Genomic DNA, 21,087 nt, shown 5'->3' on the forward strand with positions numbered 1-21,087 from the left:
ACTTTCGTAGTGTCAAAAATTCGGTTGAAGTACTTGATGGATTACCTGCTTATATTGGGGATTTCGATTTTTCTACTTTGCTTCATAAGCTGATTAAGAAAAGAATCACACTCCTGATTAAATGGGCTTTTAAAAAGTCGAAATGCGAATAATATGTTCAAACTCTTCTAGGTCATTGTTAACACCAAACAAAAGAACTATGTCAATTGGACCTGCTTTGATACTAAAACTGCTCTTGATATTTTTACTTACTTATCATCAGGATATCGGAATTCCCATTGGGACTACTAGTTACTGTCCACCACTTATTGCGGACCTGTTTCTGTATTGTTATGAGTTACCATCTTTGACTAAAATCAGCAAAGACCCATCGAAACAACATCTGATTCAAAAAAAAAACTTACACTTTTAGATAATTAGATGATATATTGGCTCTCATTAATGACGACTTCTGTAGGTACACTCAAGAGATTTATCCTGCCGAACAGACTTTAAATAAAGCTAATACTAATATTAATAATGGATACAGATATTAATATCTTTAACGGGAAGCTTAATACCAAAATTTAGGATAAAAGAGATGATTTTTCATTTCCTATTGTTGATTAGTCATTTTTAGATGGTGACCTTCCCTGTTCACTTTCTTATGGTGTTTATATATCTCAATTTGATTGATTCACACAAAGTATTTGGTTTCAAAGAAGGAAAAATTAATACACAAGGATTTTTGATATCACAAACTAGTCAAAACATTTACTAAATTTTATCATCGGTACAAGAACATCATTCTTAAATATAAATCAAAACACGCAGACATCTTAAGCGATCAGGTATTTCACATCCAATATTGTATGGGTATATTCCTTATAAACAGATAAAGCACAACAATGTCGGCATTAACCTCAAAATCTAACCAAACCGATACTGTTTTTAAGTCATTAAGGATTGCATATTTTGGTATTGATATTGAATCACTCATAGGGTCTTTGCATCGGACTGAACCACATGTTTTTTAAAACCAGTTATTTGTATGCTAAGGGTTTTGTTCTTCTTATATATTGTAAGATGGTATTACATTTAACTTCTAAAGGAAGGGATTGTTCTTGATTTTTATATGATGAAGATATAATCTTATAATGTTAGTAACTGGTGGTAGTCTTTTGTTCATTTATGTATCATTTTTCTTTTGCTTACTTTCCTTTGTTACCATTTCAGACATCGGACTTAGGTTTCTTCTAAACTCAGTTTTACAGTGTATTGCTATGTCTTGTTTTTTTTATTATTATTATACATTGGCTAGAGGTATTGGAGGAGGATTGAGATCTCACAAAACATGTCTAACCCCGCCGCATTTTTGCGCATGTCCGATCTCTTTTTTAGTCTTTTATGTTTTAGTTCAATAATATGTTTTTGAAGTTCAGCGTGACGTCAGTGTCTACGGAACTAGTACACACTTGTATGTATGGGCCAGCTGAGGGCCACCTTCGTGTGCAGTATTTCTCGCTGCGTTGAGGACCCATTGGTGGACTTCTGCTGTTGTCTGCTACAAAAATGTAATTGGTCAGGTTGTTCTTTCTTTGACATATTCATCATTTCCATTCTCAATTTTATATTCAGTATAATATATAAAGGGTCATACGGAAAAAAAAAGCTATTCAATAAAAATAACAAAAATACAGAACACCGAAGTAATTTAAAACGGGAAATCCCTGATTAAATTGCAAAGTCAAAAGCTCGAACACATCAAACGAATGGATAACCGCTGTTATATTCCTGATTTGGTACAGGCATTTTCTAATGGTAAAAACTGATGTAAAAACCTAGTTTTATAGCTAGCTAAACCTCCCACTTGAATGACAGTCGCCTAAAATTCCATTATTATAAAAACATAAATAACTCTGTTTAAACCAAACAAAACCAAGAAAAGCATAACAGATTCAAAAGGTCACAAATAAGGATACAGCATTCAACATTGTGTTATAATCTTAATCACTTAAAAACAAATATGTCATCAAAGAAAAACAAAATGGCATAAAGACAAAAAAAAAAAAAAAAAAAAAAACCAGTAGCAATAACGTAAGCCAAGAACACAAATATTAACCATAGAGCAATTAGACAATCCAAAAATGTATAAAAACATCATGCTTAAATATCAGATATCTTCACTCACCAGCACCAGGAACACCAAAGCATTTCGACAATAAACGTGTCTTCAGTGGTGCTCGAAGCCAAAATATATTATAACAAAAAAAAAAAAAAAAAAACATAAATCTTCAACGCGTACCATCTACAATTTAAGACTATCATGTATTATCTGAAGAATGGAGGCTGATTATATTGATCCATCATGCATGTATTGGTACTCTCCGATGATTTGTGGAGAAAAAGGCCCATTAAAATTTGATCAGATACAGATAATGTTTTACAAAGTACTAGTACAAAAACCAACAACGATGCAAGCAATAAAAAATATCAAATATGGTTTTAACTGCCTCAAGATGATGTAGCTGGTGGTCGCCAATCAGTTTCTGCAACAATCATCCGTCAACGCATCTGTGCTGACATGATCCTAATGATTGTGTTGCATTCAAATGTTTATTCTTAGATATATGATTCTTTATTAGTTGTTATGGGCGTTGAATTAGTTTTCAGTTACTACGAGAATTCCTAGATTTGTACTTACTATCTTTTGTATTTCGTACTTTTTGGTTTTTGTCGATTTAATAAGTTACGCCCTTTTTAATTGATTTTATGTTCTGTTCTGGTTTTGTACTGTTACAATCTCCCCTGTTAAGGGAAGGGTAGAGTGTCGGCAAACATGTTTAACCCTATTATTATATTATACAAGACGAGTGCGTACGATCAAACCGTTCAATACCGAATACACTTAACGGAAAAATAATTTGAATTCTTGATTTTAAGTCTTATTAACTTTATTGATTTTAGTGATGCCATTTAACTTTTTACATTGCTGCTGCGTGTTATTGTATGTAAATTTTCTTCTTAATCTAGATTCCAACTTGGCATACAGTCTTAGAATTAACTTGACCGCATTGATGAGAATATTAGAAAGTCGGGTTCCTGAAATGGAGGTAGACTTAGACCGGTTCATAACCAATGATCAAATTCTACGTGTTGACATGATTGTTGACTCAAGAAGAAAAGTTAATATGATTTTAAGATATGTCTTACAGAGGACTGACAGTGAATGTGAATCGTTTATGAGATATCTTATAGGACACAATTACTTCACAGAAAAAGACTTACAAGGTTTGATTCTAAAAATAAGTTCGAGTTTCATAGTTATTAAGGGCATACGATACAGTTTCGAACAAAAATTTGCATACAAGCTATTTTGTACCTACGCAATTCAAATATGTAATAAAAAATATACCCCCATGAGCTACTTTTAGATATTAAATGGTATCGAAAGTTCAGACATATGTAATAAAAAGTATACCTTCATGACTACTTTTAGAATTTTACGATTTTTTTGGTCATATTTATCCTTTGGATACATACCTAACTTTTTTGTTTCAAACGCTGTACACGAGCGTGTAATTGTGAAATATCTTCTTGACATAAATATGCTATAAATTTGTATAACAAATCTTTGGAAATAATATATTTTATCAAAGTTTCCAGAATTTAAAAAAACGGCATTTTACAGGTATGATATACATGTATTTATGTAATTTAAAGAAATTTCATCGGTGACTTTTTCAGGAAAATTGGAACAAATAATTTACAAACGTAATCAATCAAAATGTGTTATTTAATAAAGAGGGTTCAATAAACTCGTTTTTTAAAATTAAATCAGTCTGAATAATACATATTAGTCGAAAGATGCATCTTTTTCCGACATGTCACATGCCACAGTCTGATGTCGCAAAAAATAACATATTACATTAACAACGTCCTTACCTTCCCGGCTACTGTGTCGTATGTCCTTAACAAAATCTTTTACAATTTATATCTCAATATCGATAGATTTATGTAGTTTTATAGAATATTGGCTTTTTTATGTTGATATTGTCTTTATAATCATAGATTATAAGTATAATCATAGATTATAAGTGAGCCCGCAATGGAAAGCTGAAATTCGGGCTGAAAACTAAGTAAAAATATAACGCAATAACTTTGTATATCGGTCAGTTGTCTAAACACTTTTTTTTTATGGGGTGGAATAGGAAATTAGTTATTTTAAAAATAAGAATATTAATTTTTCGAGTATTAAGAGTTGCGAAAGCGAACGTCTTGAGAATGACGTAGCGATACTGGTAGTTTTGAATGTCGTAGCGATACTTTGGTTTTGAATAACGTAGCAATATTGTAAACTGTATGAAAGATGTAGCATAAGTGTAAATTGTATGACCGATTTAGTTATAGTATGCGTTGGATGAACGAAGAAGTGGTCATATCATTATTAAATTTTGGGTTTATTCAGATGCAAGGTTGTGGGAAATCGTACATAAAAAACGTTTGATGAGCAATCCCGAAAAAAGGTAAACCAAAAAAGATTTATTGCCGCCATGCTTTTTAAATGTTTTTTGTCCACAGTTTATAGGTCAACATCCCTTTTGTCACTTATGATTCAACCAGTGCCATATTTATAATAAGCTGCACCAGGAGCACTTGAAAAATCAATCAACTATTTTTTAAGACATATAAAAATACTGCGTTTTCTTGGTTTTCCAATGTTACAGAATGCCATATAAAATTTTGTATAAGAGTAAACGGAATTTATGTTCTGATTAGGCTTTCACATGAACCAAATCTATATTTTGAAACAAGCCATTATGAATACGGACAGACGAATACACAAAATGCTTGTAATACCACCTTTTTCACTAGTTAGCCCCATAGCAAATCTTTGTTTACTTCAGGGTTCAAACTGTTAAAAAATTGTGAATGACATCTCACATTTCTTTTATCTAATTAATTTCAAACATGAATATAGCTTTAAAAATATAAAATCGAAATATACTTTAATAGAATGCAAACGTGTCCCAGATGTCGCTGACTACAAAGAGGTGACTGTGGATGATTTCAATAGACCAGATATTCAGCAATTTATAGAACAAGAACTTGAAGTCACAACTATTTTGGACTATTTGTATGAATGGTTTCTAATTAATCTCCATGAATATGAAAACATTGAAAAAGCAAAAAAACGGAAAGAAAAAGTCCGTATACTATTATCTATACTACAACGGAGATGTGATGATAGATGGACCAGAACGTTTTGTTATATACTTAACACTGTTGGACATCAAACGGTACTAAGAGGGATGCAAAACATTAAGAATGTACATCAAATTGGAATTCAAGGTAAATACGTCGTCAAAACATTTTGGACAAACGTAGACATTGCGTTACGATACCAATGTTTGTTAATTATGTCGAGGAGATAAGGGTAAGAGGGAATGTAAGTATATTGCCTCATTTCAACGATCTCTAGTTTATTCCATATTTTATAAATATAAATTATTTCCTACCGCCATAGTGTGCATTGCCGTTTGATAATCTTCATCAAGTAAGTGTTTTTTTTCTTCGATATAATCTTTTAACACTTCTGTTAAAGGAACACTATACATTACGGGCTGTAACTCTTTTAAAGTTGTAAATTGCACTCGAATAATGTTGATAGTTCTCCGACATAATACATTTTGTACAACTATCAAGATTTTAGTCGAATGAATTATTTTCATCAATATTATTATGAAGTGTAAATCAATTACTAAAATGACAGACAAGTAAAAATACCGTTCATAGCAGATTTACGTTGTTATATCTATGACAATGATTTTCTATAACGGTTTACCAAAATGAAAGAGTGTCCAGGTGACTTTTAAAAGAAAGCTTCCGTCATCAGCTCAGTACTCTGAAATTCGGTACTGACATAATTTATAACTACCGATCTAAATTTGCCGGTTTATTCGCTTTGAAATTAAACAGAACCCAGCTTTCAACTTCCTCAGGCAAACATGACTTTATATGGATTTGGTTATTTTTTTTAGTTCGCTTTGGGTTTATAGTTTTCGACGTTTTGTTCTTTCTTCATCCTTAGCTTTCAAAAACTTAGTTTTGAGCGTTTCTGTATAAGGTATCTCCAGAGAAGCGACAAATGACACCTGCGTGTTGTTTTCATATTTTTAAATTTACCACTTGGAACCCTTTGGTTCAATAACTTCCTTGTTAACAGTAATGTTATAAATGTAAAATTAAAAGGGAAAATAATATATCATTTTAACTTTTCTTAACTTACCAAACATTTTGACTAAATATTATCTAATGAGAGTAACTTTTGAAACACATGCATTTTTATTAGAAATGGTTATCCTTTGTGAACCTCCAATGGGTAGAAAACTTTAAGCAAAATGTTCGTTGATACTAGCATGATTTATAAGGAAACGCATTTTCTTAGGGTTTATCAGAATCACCCCATTCGAGTAAAAATAGATTTTTACGTTTGGATTTACCTTAACCATGAAAGCTTATTCCTCACCCTCCTCTCCTTAAATGAAGAATGTGTAAATACTTAAGGAGTTAATGACAGGCACTGAAATTAAAATCAAATCAAGCTGCAGGCCTTTTTTAATTTCTCATCATTAAAATACAACTAATAGTAAATGCATATAAAATTTATACTGCATTTTCAAGCATGCACATTTCTATTTAAGAGAGCGATATTCCTGTATTTGGGAAAACATTCAAGTTGGATACAGACCATCAGACACAACTCGCTTTAAGAGAGCAATCCGCAGTTGATTTAAATAACCAATGGCAACATGCTGACCATAGAATCACCGGCACCAGACCTGGTTGTGTTGAGTTTTTATTACTATCACGTTCCCAAACAGCATGCAAACTACTGGACAAGGACGACCAAGAAGAGAAATGTAGGACATTTTTGCAAAGTCTGACATTAATGCCAGATGTAAAAAAGACACTTCGACCTGGACAAATATTCAAGATAAAAGTCCAAAGGTTTGACAGTTCATTGCCATTAGTAGCTGAAGAAAACGGTAATATTTTGATTATTATTTGGACTTAATAATTGTGCTGTATTGTACATTTATTATATACTAATATTCTTTACTTTTATTTCTCTTTTTTGTTAGTTATTTTGTTCTCGACGATATGTTTATAAAAGTTGTAGATAATGCAAGGTATCGTCCAGGTTATTTTGAAAGAGAGTACCTTGGTTCTTAATGGAGACAATCCTTAAAGGTATATGAATAGAAAGTGAACACGTCGTGTCTAATTTACCTACCACTGTGTGTAGTCGAACAGCCTAATAAGTTTTGCGTCAGACGTTTTGCACATTGAGTTTGTCGACACAAAATTACCAACAGTCTACAAAGTAATGAAATAAAACTTAACACAATGAATGTTTATATCTCAATATATTTAGTTTCATATGTAAGTAAAACAACATTTACTGTAGTGGAAAAAAAAAATAACAGCATATCGCCACATCATATATATCAGTATCTTTCCTTTGTGTTTTACAATTCTATTTTCAATTCCAGAATTATTCGTTTTTCGGGTCAACAGCACGGTTATGAAGTTATGTTTCCATAAAAAGTATTTTTCCTTAAATTTTAAGAACAGGAAAGACATCAAAAATATATTTTGTATTTTGTTCTTGTTTGAAATGAGGTTAATCATAAACCTAATTAAAGTTAGGCTTGAATGAAGGGGAGTAAGACGCTTTTTTTGTTTTCATGTTATTTGCTGCAGCTGTGTAATTTAGAATATGCACATTGAACATCAACTTATTAATTAGAAATGTATCACCATATACAACAGCATAACATGCTTCTCAACTATCAATTCAATTGTATTATAGCAAAGACACTTGGATACCGACTTGCTATCAACATATGCAAATATGATTTAATTGTGAATATGAATTTCGAAGTTGTCATTGAAATAATGGTAGAGCTGAACATGATAGACCATTCCACCGTTACCAAGTTATCTGCGACATTAGATGAAAACCTGAAGAAAGAATATGTAATATATCTTCTCGGCTGTTGTGAAGAGGACAAGCTAGAGCTAGTTCTGATAAAAGCAAAGGAATCATGGCAGCTAAAACAGTTTGTTGATCAAATTGAACAAAGGAGATGCATAGGTATATATATATATTGTTCTTTTCCGATTATGTAGGTTGCAAAATAAATTATTTATTACGATTGTTTAGATTTTTTCATTCTATTAAACTTCTTAAATTTCCTATAGATGATCGAGACTAGCTGATCTCTTGAGAAGGATAATACACGTACTTCATAAAAGATATTGCCGCGTTAAAATCTGAAAGGCTAGTTTATTTCAAAGAAAAATTGCAAATGATAATTACTACTAGGAAAACCTTTACTACAGTTTTGAATGATAAATTGAAAACTACATGATAAAGTTAGTAGATTTCAAGTTATTTCATGATACTGTATATTTTTTCTGTGAGTTTTAACATGTTCAAATCGCAAACGTATTGTTTTTCTTTTTCTTTTTAAGAATGTTACAGGAGGTCACTACTGACACTTTACCAAGAAGTAGAAGATGAAATTGACACGGAAATCATGGAAAAAACATTGCAAGGTGACAATGACGTTCCAGATCTTTTGACCAACGTTTGTATTCATAAAGCAAGAAAACTATCGAGAGCTGATAGAGCAAAGATATTTTTGCAATATATTTTGACGAATGAAAACATCTTGCTGCGTTTTGTTGATGTATTTGCTACCATGTCAAAAGTAGTTTTGACACATACATCATGCGTGTACTGCACACACGAAAAGAGCAATAGTAAGTTAATATAATAAATATACATTTTGGAGTAATTTTGTAGTAACAAAAAATAAATAATTCCTATCGTGATAATAATTTGCTAGCTACTTAACTACACATGCAGACAAGTAACAACCAATATTTTCCTATTATAGGACACAAATTGGCATTACATTAAAAAATGGAATGCCATAGCTGTATATGACAAAAACGTTTGGTAATTTAGGTGTCCAATCTCGTTCTTTATTTGGCTTTTCTATTTGTTAAGTGTCACTGAACAGTGCTTTGTAGACGAAACGCACTTTTGGTGTACAAAAATTAAAGCTGCATGGTATATTTGATGAGTGCTTTAATCTTTCTTGTAAATTGAATTTGAGAGATATCTTGTGTTCACTGTGATTTGTTTTGTTTGTCATTCTTACTCGCATGTTAGTCCTCGGAACGGTGGATGATACCAAATTTGATAATAATTCTTACAATTGGTGTGCAAAAATTGGTTACTGCGGATAACGGAAATGAGTGTCAAAATTTTACTTTTCCGATTAACGGAAAGTACATGTATGTCAACTTACCTATTCCGGGATCCAATTCGGACTTCGTTTAAACTGAGTGTTTGTGCATATTGCTGTCTGTTTGTTTTTATACTATGGCTAGAGGTAAAAAAGGGATGGGGGTTGTTGAGATCTCACAAAATATGTTTTTCCCCGCCGCATTGTTACACCCGTCCCCAGTCAGGAACCTCTCGCCTTTGTTAGTCTTGTTTTGTTTAGGGATCAGCTGAAGCCTGCTCCGGGGTCAGGATTTTCGCGATGTGTTTAAGATACATTAGTGGCCTTCGACCGTTTTTTGTCTTTGGTCGGGTTTTTGTCTCTTTGACACTTTTACAATTTCCAGTCTAAATTTTATTTAACCTCATTTGACCTATAAAAAAGACTTTTAAGTATTACCAAAATTAAGATTCGATTAAATAAAGGTAACAGTAACAGTAGTATACCGCTGTTTAAAAGTCATAAATCGATCGAAATAAAAACAAAACCGAGGAAAACACATAAACTATAACAGAAAACAACAAAACACACATTGTGAATGTGTGCATCATTTAGATGCTAATTTGTTTCCATTTCTGGGGGGTAAGAATTAATGCATTTATTTTTCTTAAAGAATGTTTTTATAATTCTGTTATGTCTTCTAGGTGCACTTACAGATGACACACTAGCCTATACTTTTGTTGTAGAAGATGCAAATGGTAGGTTTTAGTGAGGTAGATTATAAGCAAAATGAATTCCGTCACACATTTCTTGAAAACTTAACGTCTACAAAAATATCGATTCTTTTTTAGTTTTTAGAAATGGTACATAACTAGCATTTTTTTGCAATGCATTTATACAGTAGTAAAATCCAATAATTTCCAGTAGATAGTTGTATAGTTTTTAAAATGTACCTATTTTGTATAATTGGGATGCTCACCCAATTTTGGTAATATTCGAAATTATAAACAATTCATACAATTGGGAGGTTCAGATAGTGGTATAAACAGGCTTAACAAACATTTTTCTTTGGTAAAATGTATATACCAAATAAGGAATACGACAGTTATTTTTACTTGCCTTCTATATATTATCCAGAATCCTATTGCAATTTGGAATCAAAAGATAGATATATCTATAGGTTGCACTTTGTAAATACAAATATATATTATGTTTTGCTTATGTACTTGCTCCTATGATCTCTATATTTCATTCCATAGCGACATAATTTGGATAAATTATCAGTATAAATGAACATAAATAGCGTGCGATTTGAATTCCGAGTAAGACATAAAGTACAGATAGGGGTAGTACAGAATTTAGTATAACTTTAAACTTATAGACGTTCGGGCATATGCATGTTGATAATATGCCGTACAGCCCTATATTTTTACATTTGAAAAATATTGTAGTGCATGTGAGCTTTCCATTCTAGGGTATATTTTTTTAGCGGAACTACATACTAAAAAGGATACAGTTTTTACCGCATTTCTATTGTATATATTTACAGAAATGCAACCTATAACATGCATAATGATAAGTTTATCAGCATAACATCAAGAGTTCTCTAAGCGTACTGCCAAAAATTATCCCAAGGAGCTAACTTTTAATTAAGAAAATATTCAAAGCAATAACGTTTCTTTCCTAGATATTTCAGTTTTACCTCAGTAGCTCTTCACAAAAATGACGTCAAAAGCCATGATTGTTTTTTCCATGATGTATATATTGTTTTACTGTGATGTACACCATCTAACGGTGATTATCTATCGCAATTTGTACGCTTTACCTATGTCGTGTTTGTATGTCATGTGTTCTGGAACTAAAATGAGCGCTCATGTAGAATTTGAGGTGTAAATTTAAAAGAGGGACGAAAGATACCAAAAGGACAGTCAAACTCAAAAATCGAAAATAAACTGACAACGCCATGGCTAAAAATGAAAAAGACAAACAGACAAACATAGTACACATGACATTGACAACTAAAGAATAAACAACACGAACCCCACCAAAAACTAGGGGTGATTTCATGTGTTCCGGAAGGGTAAGCAGATCCTGCTCCACATTATGCACACGTCGTCTTGCTTATGTGATAACAAATCCGGTTAATAGTCTAATTTGGTAGGTCACATTCATGAAAGGGAAGGGGGTTGTAGTTACGACGTAAGGAACATATCTGATATCATTTGTGAAACGGTTATTCCATAACGGTCAACCAACTCGTGATGGTGTCCGTAAAATTTACGAAGGGATAATTTCAACTTCACCATTTGGAACACTTGGTTTAATAGCTTCCTTGTGAGCAGCAACCCTCTTTCAAGAAAATCATGATAGGAAATGCATGCACGGGAATATCGTATCAATTGAGAGATATATACCCGTAAGCAGGTGCTGCTGGAATGTTGCTACTTAGAAATGGAAAGTTCACAATTGGAAAGTTGAAATCATCTCTTTTGTCGTAAAGCTTTGTTTTCAATCGACCCTCATTGTCAATTTCGAGATGTAAGTCAAGATATGAGGCCGACTTAACTGTATCTGTAGTATCCTTTATTTCTAGTTCGATGGGATATATGCGTTCCACATAGTCACCAAATTTTGAATTATTTAGTGAAAGTACATCAACCAAATAGCAGAAAGTAGAGTTGAAGGATATCGCTAACTTCTTATCTCTCTTCCTAAGAAGTTCCTGCATAAAGTCAGCCTCATAATAATAAAGAAACAAGTCGGCAAGTAGAGGGGTGCGAATAGTTTCCATTGGAATGTCGACAGTCTGTTGAAAAACACGTCATCCGAACGTAACAAATGTTGTCAATAAAAAAATCAAGCATCTTGATAATATCAGTTTCAGAGAATTTTTTGTCTGAATCAGAGTGATGATTTACAAAGAAGGATTTATCCCTCCCTAAGACAAGATACCTGTATCTACGTTGGCCATTCTTTTTTTATGAAGCACAGGAATACCAACTCTTTCAATTTGTCTTTGAGTTTGGAACGTGGAATACTTGTGTAAAGAGTAGGGGAGTCAAATGTTTTAATACTATTACAAGATGAAAGAGAGTTAGATTATATGTACTCTTAAAGATCTTTGGAATTTTGAAGTATCCACATCTGATACACGCCACCTCAAGAATAAGCAGTTTCACAATAACTTAAAGACGGATAAAGACGTGTCTGTTGTTAATTGAATTTCTAGTTCCGGAGGATATGTTAATGGAGCTCCAAAGAAAACTTCTGGTTTTCGATGGACAGAACATCATCAATGTATCTGTAAATAATATTTAGTAATTTAGCTTCTTTGGTTCTCTTGTATCTGAAAAAAGCATCAGAGGAAAAGCAATTTTCTTTACAATAACTTTTTGATAAGTAGAACAAAAAACTTAGAATTACGTTAGTATTTGATATAAAACATCATCAAGTACATTTAAAGTTATTCAATGATGTATTTTAGGTGAGTTTCTTATCAAATCTGCGGAGGAAAGGAAAAATAACAGTTTTCTGGATGAGAGGTAATTTTATTGTACTAATTTTGTAACTAACTTCTTTGTAATTAATCTTTTAAACAACTAGGAAAAAAGAAAAAATATTTTTCGAAGAACTTTTTTAAGTAAGTGTGACGGACGGCCATAGAATACTACAAAACAAAGACATCGGAAATTAAGAAAAAAATAAATTACATTTTTTCTCAATATTTTTAGACAATTCAAACATTGTACACATCTATCCGAAGACACTCAGACAGCCTTGCAAATTAATAAAATGTATTAACAGTAAAAATACTTCTTTTTCTCAACGATAATTTCAACATATTTAAACACTATTTCTAATAACATGTATATTCACTTAATTTGGGTGTATATATCTTTATATTTCTTATTTATCCTTTTTTATCAATATATTTTTTTATGTTACCACATATTTATATTTTTGTATGCATGCTTCTTACTTCTCTGTAACCTTTGCACTTACATGGTTTTATTAGAATAAACTATATAAATATCTATTTAACCAACATAGATAAATAAAGGCTTGAGAATGAAAAAGACAGTCGGCATAAAATGAATTTGACAGACTTTATTAAACCGAGTATATTTGTGAATACAAAATGTACGTAAAAGTTACAACTAATCAAATTTACAATAAAGTCTCTTTGAATTTACTTCTTTAATTTAGAGGGTAAAATGTCTGAAGTATGGAGGAAGTTCAATATAAAATTAATAGTATTGAGGGCTAAAACTTCTCATTTTTTTCAAAAAAAATATTAAAAAAAATTTAACTACGAAATCAAAGTTCAGGATCATGTTAACTGTTTTTTTGACAAAGCAGTTTTGTGGGTGAGCTCGCGGCAACCGTAATTTACCGACAATTAAACACCATGAATATCATTAAAATGGACATTTTTTTAAAACAGTAACCTCAACTATTTCATATCAGTCTCTGGCCTTTGTTTGTCTTGTAAGATTTTAAATTTTAGTTTCCTGTGTATATTTCAGAGCTAAGTATAACGTCCATTATCACTGAACTAGAAAACATTTTGTTCACGGGCCAGCTAAAATACGCATCCGGGTGCGGTAGTTTCTTGCTGTATTGAAGAACCATTGGTAACCTTCGGCTGTTGTTAGCTCTTTGGTCGGGTTGTTGTCTCCTTCACACATTCCCCATTTACATTCTTAATTTTGTTTTAGAATTGATCTTGAACAAAAATAACATAATTTTCCCTTTTATTGAGGTTAAATCAACTGTTTGTCTATCATTACTTGGATGACGTACGAAATAAGTGCCATTTGTAAGCATAATACTGTCCGCTTTCTTCTTATTTTATGATTTATTACCGAATAGAACTGATTCCGAGATTTTGTTCAATATAGAGACAGATTTTTTTTATATATTTAATATACCTCAGGATGTTTTTTTCTATATAAAAATAATGAAATAGTTTTTTTTTTAAATAATTTGCCAGTAAATAGTTTCAAAGACTATAACCCCGGTTAATAGTTTTATATTAATCATATTTCCCATATTTTTTATACTTATTTTTCATTTGACAATAATGACTATTCTGCTTGGATTTGTGCGCAACGTCTTTAATAGGTGCGAGTTCCTTAGCTAGTTTAGTAGAATATAATATCTTCACGGAAATTATGTCGGGTCAGAAAATGAAATATTTACAAATACATCGGAGACTATAAAAAACCTTATACAAGTTCATCTTGTGCATGTTTATGCGACATTTTTCTTTTCTTTCAGTTGATATTTGTAGAATTTTTAGTAAGTTGGTTTGTTCAGTATAACAAAACACCTAATGACTATGTATGAGGGTAATAGCAAGTTGTTTTCCCTTTGATACTAACTTTTGCCGTCAGTTTCGTCTCGGGCAATAGTTGGTATCATCTCAGGGATAACAAACTTGTTATTACCCTCATAACCAGTCAATAGGTGTATGATATTAACTAACATAAAGTTGTGAATATGAGAAAATAAAATCTCCCTTTGAAAGATTCGTAATTATATATAATTGTCATGTTACGCATAGGTCTGAAAAAAAACATGATATTATGTTGGTTTTAAATGTGTTTTAGATAAGTTTTGGTATCTCAGGGACAACAAACTTGTTGTTACTATCATAACCAGCCAAAAGGGGTATGATATTACATAACATAAAGCTGTTAATATGTGAAAATAAAATCTTCCTTTGAAAGATTCGTGATTATATAATTGTTACGCAGAGGTTTGAAAAAAATAACCATGATATTATATTGGTTTTAAATGTGTTTAAGATAAGTTTATAATTATAACTTGTCATATATTGGTATACCTTTTCATTTAGCCATGTTGAACGTCTTGCTATCAGTTGTGTTTTAGGGTTGCATTTTATATGCCAGAAAATACGACCGCTCGACGTTTATGACGCGACATGTCAAACAATGACGTCATTTGATATATGACGTCATACCGTATTGACGGTTAACTTTGTCAATGAATTAAGTATAACTCTTTCGACACTAAATGCTATTGAAGGAAATGTGAGGAACATAATGTGCACATGTCTTGATAAGGATTGAAAAGAGAACGTTTAATTTAATATTCTTTGAATTGCTTGTATGTATGATGTGCTACAAGTGTAAAGACATGCTATTTGAAATATTTTTCAATAACTTACTCTTATTTCAGAATTGAATTAGAAAGATTTACTGATTCAGGTATGTTTAATAATAAAATTAATGTAAATATATTAAAGTCGTGATTTCTACACCATTAAGAGAGATTAAAACATCCTTATTCTAGAATTGAGTGCTTTTTCACTGGGGCGTGAACGTTGTCCAAAATACATATTTTATGAAGCGCTCTAGCGTTTCATTCTAAACATGTGCGCACGGTCAACGCTTTTTAAATGAAAATACGATTCCTATCAAATTTTTCTTTAATTTATCTGTGCACTTTATTGCAGTAGATGGTATCATCATCAATGTTAAAATTAATTTTGAAATGAAGGTTGATTTCAGAATGAAGCGAGATTGCTGTTAGCCAATCATGATAACAGATTATCATGAAACGTGCATCCAATGCAATTATAAATTTCTAAAAGTATTTGAAATGCCATAAATACTGGTTTTTGGCCGTGTATCACCTATAATTGATACTGTAAAAACTAATAAAAAAATAAGAGTCACCATATATATCTTACAACTAATAAAAATCATGCTGGAACTGGGTTTAAAAAACCATCACGAGTAGATTACTATTACTGAATTACTGAAAGTGTGTTGAGTCCTGAGTTCAATTTAAAACATCTTAAAAGTGAAAAAGTGATATTTCGATATGAACTGATTATCAATTTTAAGACGAGTACGTACAGAAAGGGATATGGTAACGATACTGTTGTCAGGTCATTAAAGATAGGATATTTTGGCTATAATATTGTTTCACTTATAGGGTATTTGTATCGGAAATGAACACATTTATTCTAAAACTAGTTGTTGGCAGGGATTGTGCTAGATATTGTTATGATGAAGACCTCATCTTTCAATCAGTTTAAATGAGGTTTGGAGCAAGCGTGTCAGTAACTGCTAGTAGTCCTTTGTTAATTTATGTATTATTGTAGTTTTGTTTAGTTTCTTTTGTTATATGTACCTATTCTGACATCGGACTCGAACTTCTTTTAAACTGAGCTTGACTGTCCGTATTGTTGTGTGCTTGTTTTTGTACATTGGCTAGATGTAAAGGTGGAGGGTTGAGATCTCAAATAATATGTTTAACCCCGCTGCATTTGTGCGCCTGTCCCAAGCCAGGAGTGTCATGCCTTTGTTAGTCTTGTATGATTTTTAATTTTAGTTTCTTTTATATATATCGGATTTTATTATGACGTCCATTTACTATTATCACTGAACTTGTATACATGTTTGTGTAGGGCCCAACTAAAGCACGCCTCCGGGTGCGCTATTTTTTTGGAAGACTTATTGGTGGCCTTCAGCTGTTATCTGCTCTTTGTTCTGGTTGTTCTCTATTTCTCAATTTTATTTTTGATATACAGTAAATATTTGCACAAACTATCATTGCAAAGTTGGTGTTAGTTTGTCATCGGATAATTTATTTACAATAAAAGCATAATAAGCATTCCAGTTTTTTCCTATGATCGAAACTGTGAACAAACGTATATTTTTTTTTGCTTCTATTAAATGAAATACGATATGATACTCTGTGTCAAAGTCAATGGTTGCCAACTATTTACAAAATGCCAGTCAAAATATACATAGTGCTCGGATTTTAACTAATCTTTATTAAATAGAAAAAACCCATTTGGAATCAATTGCAGATGTCAAATTTTTTGAAATTAAGTAATGAATATTGGCTTGGATGCATCAATATCTTTGCTTATCAAAAATTGTTTAAATTGCATCCTCGCTGACGTGTCAGTTTTAAAATTGTTTTTTTACAGAAGCCTGCATACGCGTTATGATGCTTGGAAATCCCGTTGCATGTCGTTGTGTTTGGAATTTATTTCAAAACGAATCAGGAATAATTAAAGCAGAACGCAGTGAAAAGGTTCTAAGACGTGAAGAAAAATTCAAAGGACAAAGGTATCTTTTGAATGCAGTAAAATCCGAAAATTGTAAAGATTTAGTGAAAGACTTGACAAATTATGCAGTATTGGTTTCACCAGGACCACACATTATCATGATCTTAATGACCGCGGGACATAATCCATCAGAGGTTCTAAATGACATAATAGCTGTCCATGGAAATGATATTGAGAAATACGTCTTGCTTGTATTCTTGAATTCTCTTAATGGATCGGCATCTGAAGAAGACGAGATAAGACATGTATTTGCAACAGATGCGAAACGGCGCAAAACAAACTACATCTTTTTGAACACACGAGATATGGATAATACCATACCTAAACAAATGAACTCTTTGTTAGAGAAAATTGAAGATGTGACCAAAAACAATGACATGACCTATTACACTCACAAAATATTTGATCAAACGGAAGTAGAAATTCAAAATGCATTGAAAGAAAAAGAAAGCCGTCAACATCTTGACAACTTGCACATGAAACGCAAAGAAATTGATGAAGAACTCATGTTAATCCAAGAACCTGAAATCGCCCATAGGAAAGAGAAATTAAGGGAACAAATTGTGCTAAAAAGTCTGAAAATCATATTAGAAGGAAACGAAAATTTGCAAGCCGGATAAATTATCAAAATTCAGAACTGGCATATGTTCAGGCTACCGTTCATGTTTTGGAGACAATCATATTCTTTTACTTGCTTTTTCGTGATTTATCTTCAATCCCTCTAATTAAACAAAATTGTCCCCATCTTTTACATTTTTTTTCAATTATTCAATTAATTAGAAATTTGAAATCGTTCTTTGAAGTTATTATATTAAAATATTTCTATAAAATGAAAGTTGTAGGGGGATATTCGATAGAAATTATAAAACATTAGCTTTAATTTTAATTTCAAAAAGCAAAAGTTTTAATTATCACCAATTACTATTTTGTCCTTGATCAACACTGAAGAGACATTAATTATCGAAATGTGCATCTGGTGCAGAACAAATTATACCGTTTATGTTATGCCAGAAAACATGTCTCAATTTTAAAGAAATATTCTTCGGAAAATGCTGTACCAAGCCAGAAATATGACAGTAAGTTCTTACTTGTTCCGTAGGTTGATAAAGTTTGTTTTTGTCAGTTGTTGGGTATTTTATACTCTTTTCTTTATATACCTTTAAAATAACACATTTTTTCATTTTTATTGCTTTAAATTTTTAATGTTTGATTCATTCACGTCAAACTGTTTGTAAAGTACCTGTCAGTTGAAAAATATTGATTAGTCATTATAAAATAATTTTCACTTTTAGTCTTAAAGAAATTAACGGCTTCTTCTCAAAACATCAGTTTAAATTAGCATGAAACTATTACCAAAAAGATACGTTTTATAAGTTTTAAGATGGTCAGTTTTGTCTTTAATTTGAAAAGTTGGATAAAATAATTGAGACAGTATGAGAGAAAGAAATATTCTGAATAGTTTTTTGCTAAAGACCATTAGTCCTTATCAGTTTTCTTAGACCAAGTATTGTGTAAGAAAAACTTTAAAAATAATGAATGATGACCGTTACCAAGTAGGTCATATTACTAGTCACGACTTCATGCGTATTTTATATGGTAAGCTTTGGTATCACCAGTTTTTGAATTTCTTATTTCTGATGTGTGTGAAATTTTAATTATTGTTTTGAAATTAGACTTGTGTGTCTAAAGGGACGAGAAAGATTGAGATAATGTTAATTTGAGGTTAAGGCGCACCATATTTTGTGTATTTTGCCTTCAAGTCATTTTGCGTATCTGTTTGTATTTCCATGTGAAAAAATCATCTTTACTGGAAAAGCTGACTTAATATATAAGCTTAATCAAACGGATCTACCTGAAGTAGACCATCTGGTGGCCGTTGTTGTATATTATTGTAATTAAATTTGTTTTTTTTAACGCGGTGTTTACACAGTTCAAATTATGGCTTCCGGTTTGAGCTTAGATAGTGCTAGAACATGAATAGTGAAAAAATCGGATTACTATCGGGAATGATCGGGAATGTTCTGACATTGTCTGCACGCAATCGAATACGTTCGTAACAAAATTTAACTGATCGGAAAGGGTTCGGAAAAGTTAGCCAAGCACCCTGAAAGTTAAGTGTCAAAATCGTAACAGTTTCTGTGTTGTCTGGTCGGTGTCCTGAAAACTGACATGAACTGGAAAATTTGTCATTGTTGTTTTTTTTCGATTGAGTCCAGATTGCACCCAGACCTTGCCAAACCGTTTCGCAGCAGTTATGTAATTAAGACAAAATCCGGCAATAATATCCATGTCGGACTCCTGACAATTACAGAGCACAATACGATTGAGTTCAGAAAAAAACATGTGTAATGCAGTACAGCAGACTGTAATAGAATTGCGTTCCGGAAGTACCTGATCATTACAATAAAATTAGATGATTTAATTTTTTTTATCAGCAGCAAACGACTTTTTTTAACTTCTTATAAACATTTTGTGTGAACTATACTTAACAACCCGCATACAACACATTTTTTTTTATTACGTATCAGTTTGTCTGATTTGCCATTTTTCGACGAGACTCGGTACTTATTCATCCTGCCAATGTGTTGTTGTGCTGTCGTCCTATTGTTGTATTTTCATTTGTACCCTTGTGATATACATTTGTTTTTCTTTGTTTACATATATGTCTGTTTTTATAGTGATGCATAGAATAAAACAATATTGACTGATGTACCTTTTTTTTAATTTTTAACTATTAGATAAATTATTATTGTCTGTTTTGTTCAAATATACATGTATAGTATTGTTGTCAATATAATGGAATTTTATTCGACAGTCACACAAGTGAGAAGTGAAGCTAGCTATGAAACCAGGTTCGATTCAGCATTCTCTTCATAAAAAAAGTCTGATATGACAGTTGTCCAATCGTTTGATGGGTTTGACTTTAGATTTTGCCATTTAAAAAGGAGACCTTCTGATATTAAATTTTGTTAAGGGGTCGGTATTTTTGTTATTTTTCTCTTTGGAGTTAAAAGACAATAACAATCAAAACCAATGAGTAAACAACGACTCAAAAAACCAAAGGACATTTACATCAACAGTTATAAATAAGAAATAAGAGACAGTACGAACTCCACTAAAAACCGGGAGTGAAATCAGGTGCTCTGGAAGGGTAAGCATTTCCTGCATCGTATACGGCACCCGTCGTGTCCTTTCTTTGTTCAGTTCGGTAATGATGGAGGGTTATTATGACTGAAGAAGAATATCAGATATGATTTCTGACACACTTTTGTCATAATGGCCAATCAGCTCATGATGGCGACCGTAAAATTCTTGAGTGATGATCTTAATTTGATTGATTCATAGCCATGTCTTAGCAACTTTTGAGAAAGCAGTATTCCTCGTTCAGCAAAATAAACGTACTTTGAGCTAGCTATAGAGTAACGTATCAATTGAGACACATATACTCCATATACTGGTGCCACTGGGATGTTGCTACACAGAAACGGAAAGTGGACTATAGGAAAATTAAAATCATCGCGTTTGTCATAAATTTTGGTATTCAACTTACCATTAGTAGTCATTTCGAGAAAAAAGGTCTAAATATGAAGCAGATTTATATGTGTCAGTAGTATCTTTAATTTCAAGTTCACTTGGTATATTAAATGTAAGTGATCATAAAAATCGAAATATCTTAAAATTTCAATTGGTACATGT

At 31.9% G+C, this 21,087-nt stretch overlaps 2 protein-coding genes across 2 annotated transcripts; both read left to right on the forward strand.

Annotated features, from left to right (window-relative positions):
- Nucleotides 1-3,018: 3,018 nt before the first annotated feature.
- Nucleotides 3,019-7,057, forward strand: LOC139490052 (uncharacterized). Its single transcript, XM_071276901.1, has 3 exons — nt 3,019-3,288; nt 4,996-5,331; nt 6,684-7,057. Exons 1-3 carry the CDS (start codon nt 3,057-3,059, stop codon nt 7,055-7,057), a joined length of 942 nt encoding a protein of 313 aa, XP_071133002.1. The 5' UTR covers nt 3,019-3,056.
- A 2,382-nt stretch (nt 7,058-9,439) lies between these two features.
- Nucleotides 9,440-18,479, forward strand: LOC139490053 (GTPase IMAP family member 4-like). The gene is made up of 5 exons (XM_071276903.1): nt 9,440-9,449; nt 9,986-10,039; nt 12,766-12,823; nt 15,486-15,514; nt 17,251-18,479. The coding sequence occupies exons 1-5, from the start codon at nt 9,440-9,442 to the stop codon at nt 18,009-18,011; spliced, it is 912 nt and encodes a 303-aa protein (XP_071133004.1). The 3' UTR covers nt 18,012-18,479.
- Nucleotides 18,480-21,087: the final 2,608 nt, after the last annotated feature.

Source organism: Mytilus edulis, chromosome 9, assembly GCF_963676685.1.
Source record: "Mytilus edulis chromosome 9, xbMytEdul2.2, whole genome shotgun sequence".
In the NCBI taxonomy this organism is placed as follows: Eukaryota; Metazoa; Mollusca; class Bivalvia; order Mytilida; family Mytilidae; genus Mytilus; species Mytilus edulis.